Source organism: Scophthalmus maximus, chromosome 12 (genome assembly GCF_022379125.1).
Source record: "Scophthalmus maximus strain ysfricsl-2021 chromosome 12, ASM2237912v1, whole genome shotgun sequence".
NCBI classification, from domain to species: domain Eukaryota; kingdom Metazoa; phylum Chordata; class Actinopteri; order Pleuronectiformes; family Scophthalmidae; genus Scophthalmus; species Scophthalmus maximus.
Window position 1 is genome coordinate 23599831 of NC_061526.1, and position 14939 is coordinate 23614769.

General features: G+C 43.8%; 1 protein-coding gene across 4 annotated transcripts; it reads left to right on the forward strand.

The window, feature by feature from the left end:
* Positions 1-882: 882 nt before the first annotated feature.
* upf2 (UPF2 regulator of nonsense mediated mRNA decay) lies at positions 883-14228 on the forward strand. 4 transcript variants are annotated; one of them, XM_035617356.2, is made up of 21 exons: positions 883-947; positions 2347-2730; positions 2891-3670; positions 3756-3916; positions 4491-4682; positions 4781-4933; positions 5017-5120; positions 5220-5305; positions 5431-5539; positions 5764-5877; positions 5981-6097; positions 6298-6687; positions 6789-7064; positions 7300-7483; positions 8877-9025; positions 9666-9770; positions 9847-9945; positions 10161-10343; positions 11356-11497; positions 11594-11721; positions 12310-14228. In XM_035617356.2, exons 1-20 carry the CDS (start codon positions 916-918, stop codon positions 11716-11718), a joined length of 3885 nt encoding a protein of 1294 aa, XP_035473249.1. In that variant the 5' UTR covers positions 883-915; the 3' UTR covers positions 11719-11721; positions 12310-14228. The 4 variants fall into 4 exon arrangements, with proteins under 4 accessions (XP_035473249.1, XP_035473257.1, XP_035473230.1 ...); XM_035617364.2 differs by having other exon boundaries at positions 12313-14228; XM_035617337.2 differs by having other exon boundaries at positions 11594-11714.
* The last annotated feature ends 711 nt before the right edge of the window (positions 14229-14939 follow it).

Genomic DNA, 14939 nt, shown 5'->3' on the forward strand with positions numbered 1-14939 from the left:
CAGATGAATGTATAAGTGAAGAAAGAGTCGTTCCTCTGAGAGCTGCTGTAAAAACAAGCTCACAAAGAATCTGTTGTGTTTCTGCTGAAGGTCGAACTGTTTCACTTGAGCTCCGGTTGGTTGAATCAATTCGATCAGTGCAGCAGCTAAAGTTGTTGGATTTAAGTTACATTCCCCAAAACACTAATAATATTCATATTCAATTAACCGGGTCGGAGGAGGAAGTTTTCACATCTGTACAAATATCATACACTGTATAGAAAAATAACCAGTAGTATCCAGAAGTACTCATTACTAAAATACTTAAGTTTTTCTATCAAATTAACTTTGAATTAAAAGTAAAAGCACTCATATAAGACAATAATGCTAAACTATTATAAATATTAAAAAGCTATTTTGACATTATTTTATATTTATAATAATAATAATGTTTTGTATGTAGAATTCTAAAGATGGAGTTGGTGAAGTTGGAGCTAAAAATATAATTGTTAATATGGAAGCCTACATTTAATTTGAAATGGGCGAATACATTTTACAGCTATCAAATAAAATAAATAAACATATTTTTGAGTATGTTTTGAAGGTTTTTGATTAAATCATATTTTTATTATAAATTAATAATATTAATATTTTTTTTACAAATACATTTGATTTCATTATTTCATATGTAAGTAAACTGTCACATTTGTAGTAGCCGGGGGAATTGCCTGTCGATCCGATCAAATTTGAATTATCCGAAAAATAAGTTTATTCACGAGATAAATATTATTTTAATGACATTAAACCAAATACTATAAAAATAAACCAAACTATGTCAAAACAAAAAACCCTAATTTAAAAGAAGATGTTTTCCGTCAGGCGCTGAGTGGGCACCGCCGCGAGCGGGTCCTTCAGGTCACACGGAAGCCAACGCTAATGACCGATGTTTGTTTTGCTACAGTTAGCAGGTAAATATTTATCATTTTTACAGTTTATTCACACGAACACGACGATTGCAGAGCATTTTATCACGATGTGTATTATTTTAACGTTACACTTTAGTGTTCTGCTTCACACTAACTGTCCGTTTTGACGCCGCACCACGTTTGTTTACATCGGGTCCCGCCGCGTCCATTCAGGTGGCCTAAGCTAATCGCGTTAGCTTCGCTCAAATGCTAACAACGTTTGGTCGTGAGGTCGCGTTCGCAACATTCACAACGTTTCAGCGTCTGTGCGACTTTTTACACCGCGTCGCATTCTGTCAGAGACCAGATCGAGCATCTGTCGTGTCGTCAACGTAGACGTGTGCTAACGCTACCGTGCTAACCATCGTAGCCGGGAGCTAAGTGGCTAACGAGACGTGTCTGCGACGACGACGTGCGTGTGTGCGTGCGTGCGTGTGTGTAAGACCAAGTTAGACACAGGGATACTGTCACAGAATTATATTCTACTTCATTTAACCCTCTATTTTTGCTCAGACGTGCAAATGACATCTGTTTAGCATCGTGTTATTTTAAATGAGGACTGGACTATTGTCCATAACAACTTAACATAATAATAGAGGAAGAATCCTTTTTTTTTATTGTTGTGTTAATGTGTATTGGTGGAAGGAAGGAAGTGAAAGTAGTTCCTGTCAACCTGGTGACAGTTAGTTACTTTGTTCTGTTGTTTCACCTGTTGATGATAAAATACACATTTACCCCAAATTACTGATTTTGAATATCAATTTTATTTATATGAGATTCAGTTCTTGAACGGATGACGTTGGAATTTGAAGTATCAATATTTTAAATATCAGTCCGCACATGCAAAATCACGATCAACTTTATGTGTATGAAGTACAACATAACAACAGCAGACAGTCAGAATGTAATATGTGTTAACAGTTAGATTTTTTGAATGGTGTATTTACATAATAATATTTAGTTATATAATAATATGATATAAAATAACATATCATATTTGCTCATATAATAATATTTACAAAATGAACCTCTAGCTATTTGCAAATGTTTCAAATATGGTCTCAAAAATCTACAGAGAAGTCTGGAAATTTGTGTCTGGAATTTTGAAATGTAAAATCTAGGAACCCAAGAAATTCCTGTGCTCTTATTTGTATTCTTTGTATATCTGTATGGAAGTAGGACATATTGGAAAGAAAGAAAAGAGAAATGAAATATTAGTATACATTATTAAAACTGAAAATGTGGGATCATAAATTTGACAAGGAAACTGATGGAGACATTTCCAGCCAGTCCCTTTATTGGAATTTGGATAATGAGGTGAAAATTGAGAATATGATTCAAAAGTTTTGTGTTTATAAGATTTTGTGTCGTTAAATAACCGTTTCTCCTCTTCTTCCCTCAGTATGCCTGCTGAACGCAAGCGCTCGGTAAACATGGACGAGAAAGACGTTTGCACCTTCGCCAGCAAGGAGAAGGAGAAGGAGAAGGAGCGGGACGGGGAGAGGCGACCGGGGTCCGCTCGGGACAAAGCAAAGGACGAGGCCAAGATGAGCGGGAAGAAAGACGGTGGCGGCGGCGGCAAGGAAGAGAAGAGGAAGCGTCTGGAGGAGGAGAAGAAGAAGAAGGAGGAGAAGGAGCGCAGGAAGAAGGAGGAAGAGAAACAGAAGGCGGAGGAGGAGCAGAAGAAGAAGGAGGAGGAGGAGAAGAGGCAGCAGGAGGAGGAGGAGAAGAAGCTGCAGGAGGAGGAGGCGAGGAGACAGCGCGAGGAGGAAGAAGCTCTCCTGAAGTAAGTGACACACAAATCAGAATCATAACAGAGTTGGCATATTAAATATATAAATATTTATCTGTTGATAAATACCTTTTAATTTGTTTTGAATTAGTAGAAAAGATTCTTCAGATATTTCCTGTTAATTTGGGAGTTTTCTTTTCTTTCCGGCCTGCAGGGAGAAGGAGGAGGGGCACCAGCTGCACCAGGAGGCCTGGGAGCGTCACCAGTGCAGGAAGGAGCTCCGCGTCAGGAACCAGAACGCCGGGGAGGGCCGGCCCGAGGAGGCCTTCTTCAGCCGCCTGGACTCCAGCCTGAAGAAGAACACGGCCTTCGTCAAGAAGCTGCGCACGCTCACCGAGCAGCAGCGCGACTCGCTCTCGCACGACTTCGGCTCGCTCAACCTCAGCAAGTACATCGGCGAGGCGGTGAGCTCCGTGGTGGAGGCCAAGCTGAAGATCTCGGACGTGGGCTGCGCCGTGCACCTGTGCTCCCTCTTTCACCAGCGCTACGCCGAGTTCGCGCCACTGCTGCTGCAGGCGTGGAAGAGGCACTTTGAGGCGCGGAAGGAGGACAAGTCGCCCAACGTGAGCAAGCTACGCACGGACCTGCGCTTCATCGCCGAGCTCACCATCGTCGGCCTCTTCACGGACAAGGAGGGCCTGTCGCTCATGTACGAGCAGCTGAAGAACATCATCAGCACCGACCGGGAGACGCACACGCACGTGTCGGTGGTGATCAGCTTCTGTAAGCACTGTGGCGACGACATTGCCGGGCTGGTGCCGCGCAAGGTGAAGCTGGCGGCAGACAAGTTCGGCCTGACCTTCCCGCCGAGCGAGATCATCACCACGGAGAAGCAGCAGCCCTTCCAGAACCTGCTGCGGGAATACTTCACCTCGCTCACCAAGCACCTGAAGAAGGACCACCGCGAGCTGCAGAATATCGAGCGGCAGAACAGGTGAGGGTCAGAGCCCGGCCGATATCGATATTAAGGAATACAAGATTCTCGATACTGATACATCTGAACGTCTTCTCCTCTTCAGGCGGATCCTACATTCCAAAGGGGAGCTGAGCGAGGACCGGCACAAGCAGTACGAGGAGTTTGCCACCTCCTACCAGAAGCTATTGGCCAACACTCAGTCTCTGGCGGATCTGCTCGACGAGAACATGCCGGATCTGCCTCAGGACAAGACGGTGCAGGAGGGTGAGTGTCTGCTTTTTTCCTTTCCACAAGTTCAATTTAATTTAAATTATTTTTATGGATGTTTGTTTTATTCTTTTTTTAAATTATTATTACAATTTTTATTGGAATCACAGTTGGTGTACATAATGCAGCACATATACATTTTGCGTTTAAGAAAATTAAATTAAAAAAGTACAAATTAAAATAGAAATTATATATTTTTTATCTAGAAAAGAATACATTTAACAGAAAATGAATACGTAATTAAAATATACGGGACTAAAAAAAACATCAATTCAAACAAATTTGGTGGTAATATTGTAGAGCATAGAGTAAATAAACTACTAAAGAATAAATTAATTAATAATAATAAAAAATAATATGAAATGAAAGTTGAACTGAATATATGTTCTCCTAGAGAGAAGGAAACAATGAGAGTAAACTGAACAGTTAACTTAAGAGTAGCTTAAACAAAAACTTGGGGAAGGTGATCATCTTATTCGAAGTCTTACAGTAAAAGTAAGTTTCTCCATGTTTGTTTAATTTTAACGCGAATGAGTCATCATCTTTATTTTTAATTTTTTTGGTCTCTCAGAACACGGTCCTGGCATCGATATCTTCACGCCCGGCAAGCCGGGCGAGTACGACCTGGAGGGAGGAATCTGGGAGGACGAAGATGCCCGCAACTTCTACGAGAACATGGTGGACCTGAAGGCCTTCGTCCCCGCCATCCTCTTCAAGGACAACGAGAAGAGCGGCCAGGGCAAAGATAAGGACGACGCAAAAGGTAAAAAAAAAAATCCACAAGACGGATGAAATAAAAAGAGATTGACTCAGTTTGTTGTTGTTCTGACTGTGGTTTTGTGTATTTGTGGCTGGTTTCAGACGGGAAGGACGCGGCCAGCACCACCAGCACGACCACGGAGGAGCTGGAGCTGGAGCTGGAGGCGCTGGACATCACCGACGAGCCTCTGGAGCTGGAGGGAGCGGACGAGGTGGAGAACGAAGAGCTGGCCAAGAAACTGCTGGACGAGCAAGGTGAGCGAGGAGAGACGCCTCGGTAGTGTGTAGTTTAAAGGTTAAAAACACATTTTCTAAAATATTTCTTTATTCTTGTGCAGAGCAAGAGGACGAGGAGGCGAACACTGGCTCTCACCTGAAGCTGATCGTGGACGCCTTTATCCAGCAGCTGCCCAACTGCGTCAACAGAGACATCATCGACAAGGTGACGACAAGAAACTGAACGACCGGTTTATTTATCGATAAAAAGAGTTTTAGAATCTTTAAAAAGTTTTAACGACGGCTCTGTCGGCTCCTCCCGCAGGCGGCCATGGACTTTTGCATGAACATGAACACCAAGTCCAACAGGAGGAAGCTTGTCCGGGCGCTGTTCACCGTCCCCAGGCAGAGGTAACGCTGCACAATTGACTGGAAAATTAAAGAGTATTATGTTAAGACACCACCAGGTGGTGCTGTCATCATAATGTTTCAGTCTGCAGATCAGCTGGCTCATCTTCCTCCTCCTCCTCCTCCAGGTTGGACCTGCTGCCCTTCTACGCGCGCCTGGTGGCCACTCTCCACCCCTGCATGTCGGACGTGGCCGAGGACCTGTGCTCCATGTTGAAGGGAGACTTCAGGTTCCATGTGGGTCACATGTAACACATACGTAATATATAATACGTGTACAACATACAGCACATTTAACAAACTTAAAACCACCTATTAGGACTCTACACACAACAATGTGATGATTCCTGTCCCTGTTTTTCTTAAAATGTATCATATGAGCATCACATTTTTATTTTACTTTACTTTTTTCTGTTACCATATTTTGAATTCGAAAGTTTTTTTCTTCTTCTTGATTGTAGATCCGTAAGAAGGACCAGATCAACATCGAGACGAAAAACAAAACGGTCCGATTCATCGGGGAACTGGCCAAGTTCAAGATGTTCTCAAAAACGGACACGCTTCATTGTCTGAAGGTCGGTGGAGACTCGCTGGTCTGAGGCTTTTGTTTCGTCCGAGCTGATCACTGCGGACGTTTTGACTCAAAGTGTGTGTGTGTCCGTCCTTGTCCTCCAACAGATGCTGCTGTCGGACTTCACCCATCACCACATCGAGATGGCCTGCACGCTGCTGGAGGCCAGCGGCCGCTTCCTCTTCAGGTCCCCGGACTCTCACCTGCGCACCAGCGTCCTGCTGGTGAGCCGCTCGTCTCACACACACACACACACACACACACACACACACACATACACACACACACACACACACACACACACACACACACACACACACACACACACACACACACAAACACACACAGACCGAAATATAAAGTTGTAGACTATGTGTTAACAGCTGATATATTTTTTTTATTCACGTCCTGTTCTGTGTTTCAGGAGCAAATGATGCGCAAGAAGCAGGCGCAGCATTTGGACGCGCGCTACGTCACCATGGTGGAGAACGCCTACTACTACTGCAACCCGCCGCCCATGGAGAAGACGGTGAGGAAGAAGCGGCCGCCGCTGCAGGAGTACATCCGCAAGCTGCTGTACAAGGACCTGTCCAAGGTCACCACGGAGAAGGTGCTGCGGCAGATGCGCAAGCTGCCGTGGCAGGACCCCGAGGGCAAGGGCTACCTGATCTGCTGCATGGTCAACATCTGGAATGTCAAGTACAACAGCATCCACTGCGTGGCCAACCTGCTGGCCGGCCTGGTGGCCTACCAGGAGGACGTGGGCATCCACGTGGTGGACGGCGTGCTGGAGGACATCCGGCTGGGCATGGAGGTGAGGAAGTGGTGGATCGTCCTGCCCCTTTAAGATGTGTAATACAGGATTTGTACGACGGCTGATCTGAATCTGAATCTAAATCCCCACCTCCTCCGCAGGTCAACCAGCCCAAGTTCAACCAGCGGCGCATCAGCAGCGCCAAGTTCCTGGGCGAGCTCTACAACTACCGCATGGTGGAGTCGGCCGTCATCTTCCGCACCCTCTATTCTTTCATCTCGTTTGGCGTGAACCAGGACGGCAGCCCCAGTCCCCTCGACCCGCCCGAGCACCTGTTCCGCCTGCGCCTGGTCTGCACGCTGCTCGACACCTGCGGCCAGTACTTCGACCGCGGCTCCAGCAAGAGGAAGCTCGACTGTTTCCTCATCTACTTCCAGGTAACTCGGCTCGTCACACATGACACCTCCGAGCTTTGTCTGTCTCCTAAGTATCCTTGTTTTTTTTGAGGTCTAAATTCCTCTAACAGTCCAGAACCTAAAGATTTATAAAAAAAATTCATATTTGAGAAAAACTGTAAAGGTTAATTTTCTGTGTTTTTCAGATATTTTGAGAATGAAAAAAGTTGATGATTATTTTTCTGTGCCTCTGCTAATTGTCTGTGTTTGTCCGCAGCGCTACATCTGGTGGAAGAAGAGCGTGGACGTGTGGACCAAGGACCACCCGTTCCCCATCGACATCGACTACATGATCAGCGACACGTTGGAGCTGCTCCGGCCCAAGATGAGGCTCAGCTGCTCCCTGGAGGAGGCCACCAAGCAGGTCGCCGACCTGGAGAGGGAGGTGCTCTTCAAGCTGGGTAGGCGTCGTGACCTCTAGATCCGTCGCGTAGTCGCACTTCCGTGCGTTTCGCCGGTTTCTCCGGTCGAACCGCTCGCTCTGTCGCCGCTGGCTGAGCGGCATTCCCCGGAGTGTAGGAGGACGAATGTGCCGCATCACTCCTCACTCTTCTTTATCTGTCAGACAGGTTCAACTGCGCCAGACACACACAGATACTCAGTCAACACACATATTTGTGAATTAAGACAAATGACTGCAACAAATTAATTGTCGGCGTCCCACTCGAAAACACTTCTTTTCTTCACCCAAAAAAAGTGTTCTTTTTCCTTTCAAACTTTCAAACGTTTCACTGGAACCGTCAGTCATTTTTTTATAAAGAATCGATCACATTCGTTTTTTTGATATGCAACTAGAAGTGTTGAGCTCATTCCTCTGCTGAGATCCATGAATAATTCCCTGGGAAATCTGGGGATATGTCCAAAAACAAAAAAGCTCCTATCTCGCAATTTTAAATTAAGTAGTGAAAAATCATATGTGAGTATTTTTCAAATCATCTTAAGTTTTAATCTCTGTAAACTTGTGGCGGTTTATTTCTTTAATATTTTCTGAAACTACTATTAAGATTCGTCGTTAGTTTTTCGACTCCTATTCAGTGGCGAAAATAAATATGATAATTATTGTCTTTAACCCACTTACATAATGTTTCGAGGCGTTTTCCAAAGTTGATTTCAAAACACAACAAAACATTGAACTCTTTTATTTTGATTGACACTGATGTTCATCACAAGTAAACATTCATAAATCCATCAAGCTGTTGTTTAATTCCTCTTCACTCACATAGCGTCTGTACAGTGTCCGTCATCTCATCAAACAAACGCTACTATTTCTATATGAAAAACACTTTTCAGACATGAGATAGAAAGTAAAATATTTCCTTCGTTGTAAAGAAGAATGAAGAGGAAATAATCTAAAAACCTTGAGACTGTTTCAGTGAATTTATTTTGCGTGTGTGTGTAGAGGAGAGAGTGATGATGATGATGATGAGGAAGAAGAAGAAGAAGACAAACTGTGGAGTCATTGTTTAACTTGAACCAGCATCAGTTCATTCCTCAGAGTCACACAGGACCTGATCTTCGACTGAACACTGTCACCACAAATCACATAATTATCTTGTGTAATCTGTCCAGTAACTCGGACCGACGCACTAATGACACAAGAGATTCCCTCCTAAAAATATTTGCTCTATTAATAACTGAGGCCTTTTGTTGTTTGAGTGACGCTCTGCTCCTCTGGGCTCGGCAGATATTTATGATTTGATCACCGTCATAACCTCCTTATGAGTAAATTAAATAATTAGTGTCTTTATTTTCCTTCAGAAGGTAATTTACGTCTCTTGTGTTTTTTAAACACAGGCCTGGCGATGGAGAAGGACGGTCGCTCCAGCGCCATGAGCGAAGGCGAAGCGCTTGATGAGGAAGACGATGACGACGACGAGGAGGGAGGCGCCGAGACGGAGGAGCAGTCGGGCAACGAGAGCGAAATGAACGAGCAGGAAGAGGACGTGAGTTCGACGATGTTGTTGTTGTGACACAAACACTTGACAACTAATAGATTAAACGTTTCCTCCCTCGATGATCTCGTTCGGGTGGAGATCAGCGACTGATGTCAGGAGACGATTGTTTCCAGTTTTATTTTATTTTATTTCATCCTCTCACAAAGTTTAACGACGGAACAATTAAGTGCAGAAAGTATTGAGGCAAAACAAGTGAACCATTAAACAGAAACAAGACGACGAATGTGGATGTGACATGTGACCACCCTCGAACATAAACAGATTGACAGGAGAAATAATAAAAAGTAAAGAGATTGAAAACATTAGTTCACTGTAAAAAAGTGTCAAATAAAATATAGGTCGAACGTTTGTTTCTGTGCCACTTTAAACTATAGAAACAATAAGAGTATACATATATATTTTTTTAAATCGTTTTTTATCTTTTTTTATTTATTTATTGCTTTATTCATATTTTCATTCATATTCGAATTTTTTTATTATTATTATTTTATAACGTACACTTGTGATTTCAGCATATTAGTTTGGTTTCTTTTTGCTTTATTTACGACAAAATAGTAATCATAGTTTTAATTTGCTGAAATTCCACTCAGTTAATATTCTGTGTTGAAACTTTTTTTCTCTCTCACAGGACGGATCTGAGAATGAAGAAGAGGAGAGGGAGGAAGAGGAGGAAGAGAACACCGACTACCTGACCGACTCAAACAAAGAGAACGAGACCGATGAGGAGAACAACGTAAGATCGGACTTAAAATGCTAATTCTATTTAGTTTATTAGATTAGTTGATTTATTTGTGTTTATTTTCGTGCAGGAGGTGACGATCCGCGGCGGCGGACTGAAGCACGTCGCCTGCGCTGAGGACGAGGACTTCATCCAGGCTCTGGACAAGATGATGCTGGAGAACCTACAGGTAAAGTCGGATGTCAGTTCACACCAGCGTGTTAATGTTTAGGTTCACAACCGTAGTTTTCTGAAAGCGGTTGTGGTCGTTCGACTCAATCTTCCTGTTCGTACTGATCGTTTCAGGATCCCTGACAAGTCATGTTTCAAAATGGGGGGTTACACCGCTGACTATTGGTACAGAGGGTCAGGGTTCAAATTCCCGGTATGTTGTCATCCCCGCAGCAGCGCAGCGGCGAGGCGGTGAAGGTTCACCAGCTGGACGTGGCCATCCCTCTGCAGCTGAAGAGTCAGCTGAAGAAAGGCGGCGGCGGTTCCTCTGGGCCTCCGTCCATCGCCGAGGCCGAGTCGGACGCCTTGGACACCATGCAGTTCGTCATGCTGACGCGCAAGGGCAACAAGCAGCAGGTGAAGTGCACGGATAGCGGCAGCCGTAGCTAAACTCTACATCTCTCAACCCTGGGGGGCTATTTCCTGCGGTCGCTCGTCTTCCTGGTTTATTCTGTGAGGTGGAGCATGAATGAAGGATTGATCAGCCTTAAGTTTCACACTTTAGAGGTTTACTGACGTCCAGAAATGTACAAAGGAACAAGACTGTAGAGCAGATTAATACTCAGTGTATCTGAAAGCAAATAGACACGAGGAGAGATTCACTGTCCCTGAAATTCTCTCACACACACACACACACACACACACACACACACACGCGCGCGCGCACAGTAAATCGGTTGAGGACGTGTGCGTGTTTACATTGAGAGAGAAAAGTCATTTCCCATCCTCGCGCCTCACAATACACACAAGATTTTTTGTGTTCGATCCAGAAATTCATGTGAATAAATGATCCATCAAACCTCCGAGTCCTGGAAGAGCTGGACACACCCAACATCTCTGCCCTCAAACCACACACACACACACACACACACACACACACACACACACACACACACACACACACACACACACACTTGGCTCAGTCTAAGCCCAGGAATAATATTGACTCTGGTGTGTGTGTGTGTGTGTGTGTGTGTGTAATTGGACTCAGGGCTGGATTATACCCCTTGGGGGCCCTGGGGCAATAATTTGTTGTTGGTCCCCACTGTACATGGCACCAGGAGAACCAGACAGTATTTTTATATATATAATTTTCTTAAAGAATTTAAAAGCCCCCCAAAAATATCTCTGGGCCTTTATTATTCTTAAACTAATATACTAAAGAAAATAATTTAATGGTAAGATTTGCATTTATATTACGACGATGTACGAACACGTTGACTTTCAAATCGATGTCATCAGTTGGGAGAACGTTTGTATTTTGAGGAGTAAAACTTGAACCGTGAGAAATAACGGCATCAGTGTTCGCTCGTGTTTGTTTCTTCTTGTCGATTTTAAAAAAATCTTTTGTGTGTTTTCTCGTCAACAGTACAAGATCCTGAACGTGCCACTGTCGTCGCACCTGGCGGCGAACCACTTCAACCAGCAGCAGGCGGAGCAGGAGGAGCGCATGAGGATGAAGAAGCTCACCCTGGACATCAACGAGCGGCAGGAGCAGGAGGACTACCAGGGTACGGCCCCGGGCTCCGGGTCTCTGGACACTACCTTAAAAAAACAACAACAAGTGGAATATTAATGATTTCCTTGTGTGTGTGTGTGTTTAACAGAGATGTTGCAGTCCCTCGCCCAGCGTCCGGCTCCGGCCAACACCAACCGGGAGCGTCGGCCTCGCTACCAGCACCCGAAAGGAGCTCCCAACGCCGACCTGATCTTCAAGACCGGAGGAAGGTGAGAGGTGAACACCGCCGCCAACAACACCCACACCTGAACCACATCATCATGTACTGAGTCCATATTTTCTAGCGAAGCAAAAATTTCGCCCCAGTTCCGTATTTTCTACACGGACATCAGTGACTTTGAGAGAATCTCAACGCTAATCGCCTCACGTGAATATTTCGCTGGAGTTCAAATTTCCAAAAATCTTATAATTCGTATAATGGTTGTGTGATTCACACCAAACGCCGGTTGTGCCTTTTGGGAGAATGTCACAAAATTCGGTTTAGCAACATCGCGTCACGTGAATATTCAGCTGGAGTTCAAATATTTCAACTTGACACGAATTTCGCTCAAGTTGAAATAACAGAATTCTTTGCATCGACTTTATGCGTTATCTCATCGCACCAACAATTCTCTTTGAGTTTGGTGTGAGAACGCACCATGACACCATCGTTGGAAAAGTGTTTCTATGACCGTATCGTTTTTTAAATACGTCTTAAAGTGCCAGATTGAGTCGGTCAGCGGGCGATAGAACTTCCAACTTGCACCTTTTATTCGTCTGGGTTGCTCGGCTGCTCTACAGTAACGGTTCTGCTCTGTCCTCCAGGAGACGCTGATCCGAATCTGGGCCCGGGCTGAGTGAGCAAGAGAGCAAAGTGAACAAAAGCGTGAGAGAACGAGAAGATCGGAGCGCCGACCGGTCCACAACGGGGGGACGGTGTCCTCCAGACGCCCACTGACGATGCCGGGGGACAGACCAAACCAGCTGACCCTGAACACCACACACACTCTTACCCTGCCGACGACGAGGAGGAGGAGGAGCCAGGGGGAGGGGTCAGAGGTCAAGGGTCAGAAAGATGTCTCTCTCTTTTCTTTCTTTTTTTTGTCTGTTGCCTGAGATGACAAAAAACAACAACAACAACAACTGTCCGGACCAACTACAAAAGACGACTGACCGATGGACTGGCGAGTGGGACAGGAAGGCGGGACCAACGGCTCGGCTCCCGCCGTCACAACAGTTGGAGGAAAAAGTGACTCGTGGTTTGAAGACATTAAAAAAAAAAATTTAAAAAGCTACATTTACGTGAGATTAGCAAAAGGACACTGAATTTATTTTTTGCCCTCATTTTGTTTTTGGGACTCGGGAACAAATCGTGTTGGGTCTAAGGAGACGGACGACAGACGGCGAGGGGGGCTGACGCTGGCGGTGCGTTCACAGACAGTTCGCAGTGACAGTGGCGAAACGAAGACCATGACGTCGTGAACGAACACTTGTTCTAAAAGGCGCGTGTTCATTCAGAGTGGTCTGATAACTGGACGAAATATTGTTTTCGTTGATAAATCGTTTTGTCTGGAAAAAGGAGAAATCGACAAATGGTTCGAAATATTCAGTTGACTGTAAAAGAAGAAGAAGAAGCTGCAACCAGCAGGTTTTTGGTATTTTTACATCAAAAATTACTAAAACCAATAATCGTAACATTATTACATTTTCTGTCGATCGACTAATTGATTAATAAACCTTATCGTTGCATGATCATAAACATAAACTCCGCTGGTTTAACGTTCCCCTCCTCACGAACACGTTCACACTTTCTTTGGTTCGTCTGTAGTTTCTGAAGAATCATTTTGATTATTAACTGCTGAATATAGAGTAAAATATATATTTGTGTTAATTGAGCTGAATCGATTGACGACAAAAAAATCGTTGCCATCTATTTTGATGATAAATGAATCAGAGGTCTCCGAGAGGCGTATGAACAGACATTTATTTTCAGTTATCAATTCAGTTGATTTTCTCAGTCAGTCGTTTGCAGAGAAAAGTAAACATTTCTGAGACGTCATGTTTTCTTTTGCCCGCTTGAGAATCTAGCTGTTTCAAGTCCATGCTAAGCTAAGTGCTAAGCTAACGAAACTCGTAACGAACCACAATCCGCTCTGACTCGACGTGTGTCGCCACCAGAAATCGGAGTCTCGCACCACCGGACGCTGCTCTTCCACCTCGTGTGCGATCTGGAAACACTGACGGCGTCCGGTGACCCGCTCACTGACGGACACCTGACTGTACATACAGTAACCGCCATTCTACTTTCCCAACTCCTGTCTCGCTAAATGTTTTGGGTATTTTTCCGCCTCCTCCGGAATCAGGAGCAATCTAAGAGTGAGTTTGATTTGGATTTTTGTTGTGTAACGTGGTGAAGCGCTTTTCTTTTCTTCTGGATAACCGTGTGCCTGAGGGTCTTCCGTAGCGACGACAGTGACTTAATATTCTTTTAGATGAGTTTTTATCTTGTTGGAGCCTGTAGATGAATTATTCTCTGTGTTCTGCTGCTTGAGCCTGTTTTCGTCACCAGCTCTGCGTGTCTCTCGTAGCGAAGCGTCCGAGCGGCGACTCGGGTTTTACTTCGTCTGTGTCTAGATTAAAAAAAACTACTGTTGTTTTTTTTCCTGCGAGCAAAAGAGAAAAAAAACGTAGCGGCTCACGACTCGTGACAGACAGAAGTTATCACAATAAATATATGGAGATGATTTGATGTTTGATTTTTTTTTCAGGACTGTGTTTGTATTAAGGTTTAATCACGAGGCAGCAAACGTAAGTATTTATTTTCTAATATTTTTTCACTCTGGACAATCATTTATCAGAGACGGTAATCGTCAGATGTTTTGATAATGATGATAATTATAAGTTTCTGTTATGAAATTACAGTGTCAGTTACTTTCAGGGCTAAAACTGAAGATTATTTTCTTTATCCATTAGTCTGATGATTATTTTTCTTTATCAATAATGTCCATACCAGTTCCTCAGACCCAAAGCTTGATTACCTTTGATTTGTCGGATCAAAATATTAATTTTTACGATTAAATAAAACCGGGAAAAGCAGGAAATATTTACACCAAAGCAGCGGGAAGAGCAAATTAATGAATCGACTAATTAGTTTTATCAGTAACAGCTTCACACAAGAAGAAAATGTCAATTTGATAAAACAAAACATTAAAATATTATACTTCATTTTGATCAATTTGATAATTTGATAATTATCTGTCAATAAAAATGTCTCCTGTTGAAAAACAGCTCTTTAAAGTTTAAAACCAAAAAAGTCAGAATGCGGAACAGATTATGGACCAGAGTTACAAAGGTGGTGATTTTTTTAATCGCTTATGTTTTGTGGCATAAAAACGAGAATATGTGGTGTGAAGTCGGACGTTTTTTGGAGCCGTAACCACACGTCTGAACCGAAT

Coding starts and splice junctions, on each gene's coding strand:
- upf2 (XM_035617337.2), top strand. CDS start 916: ATGACCGATGTTTGTTTTGCTACAGTTAGCAG. Junction 5,306..5,430: donor TTCACCGTCCCCAGGCAGAG/GTAACGCTGCAC, acceptor CTCCTCCTCCAG/GTTGGACCTGCTGCCCTTCT. Junction 6,688..6,788: donor ACATCCGGCTGGGCATGGAG/GTGAGGAAGTGG, acceptor CCTCCTCCGCAG/GTCAACCAGCCCAAGTTCAA.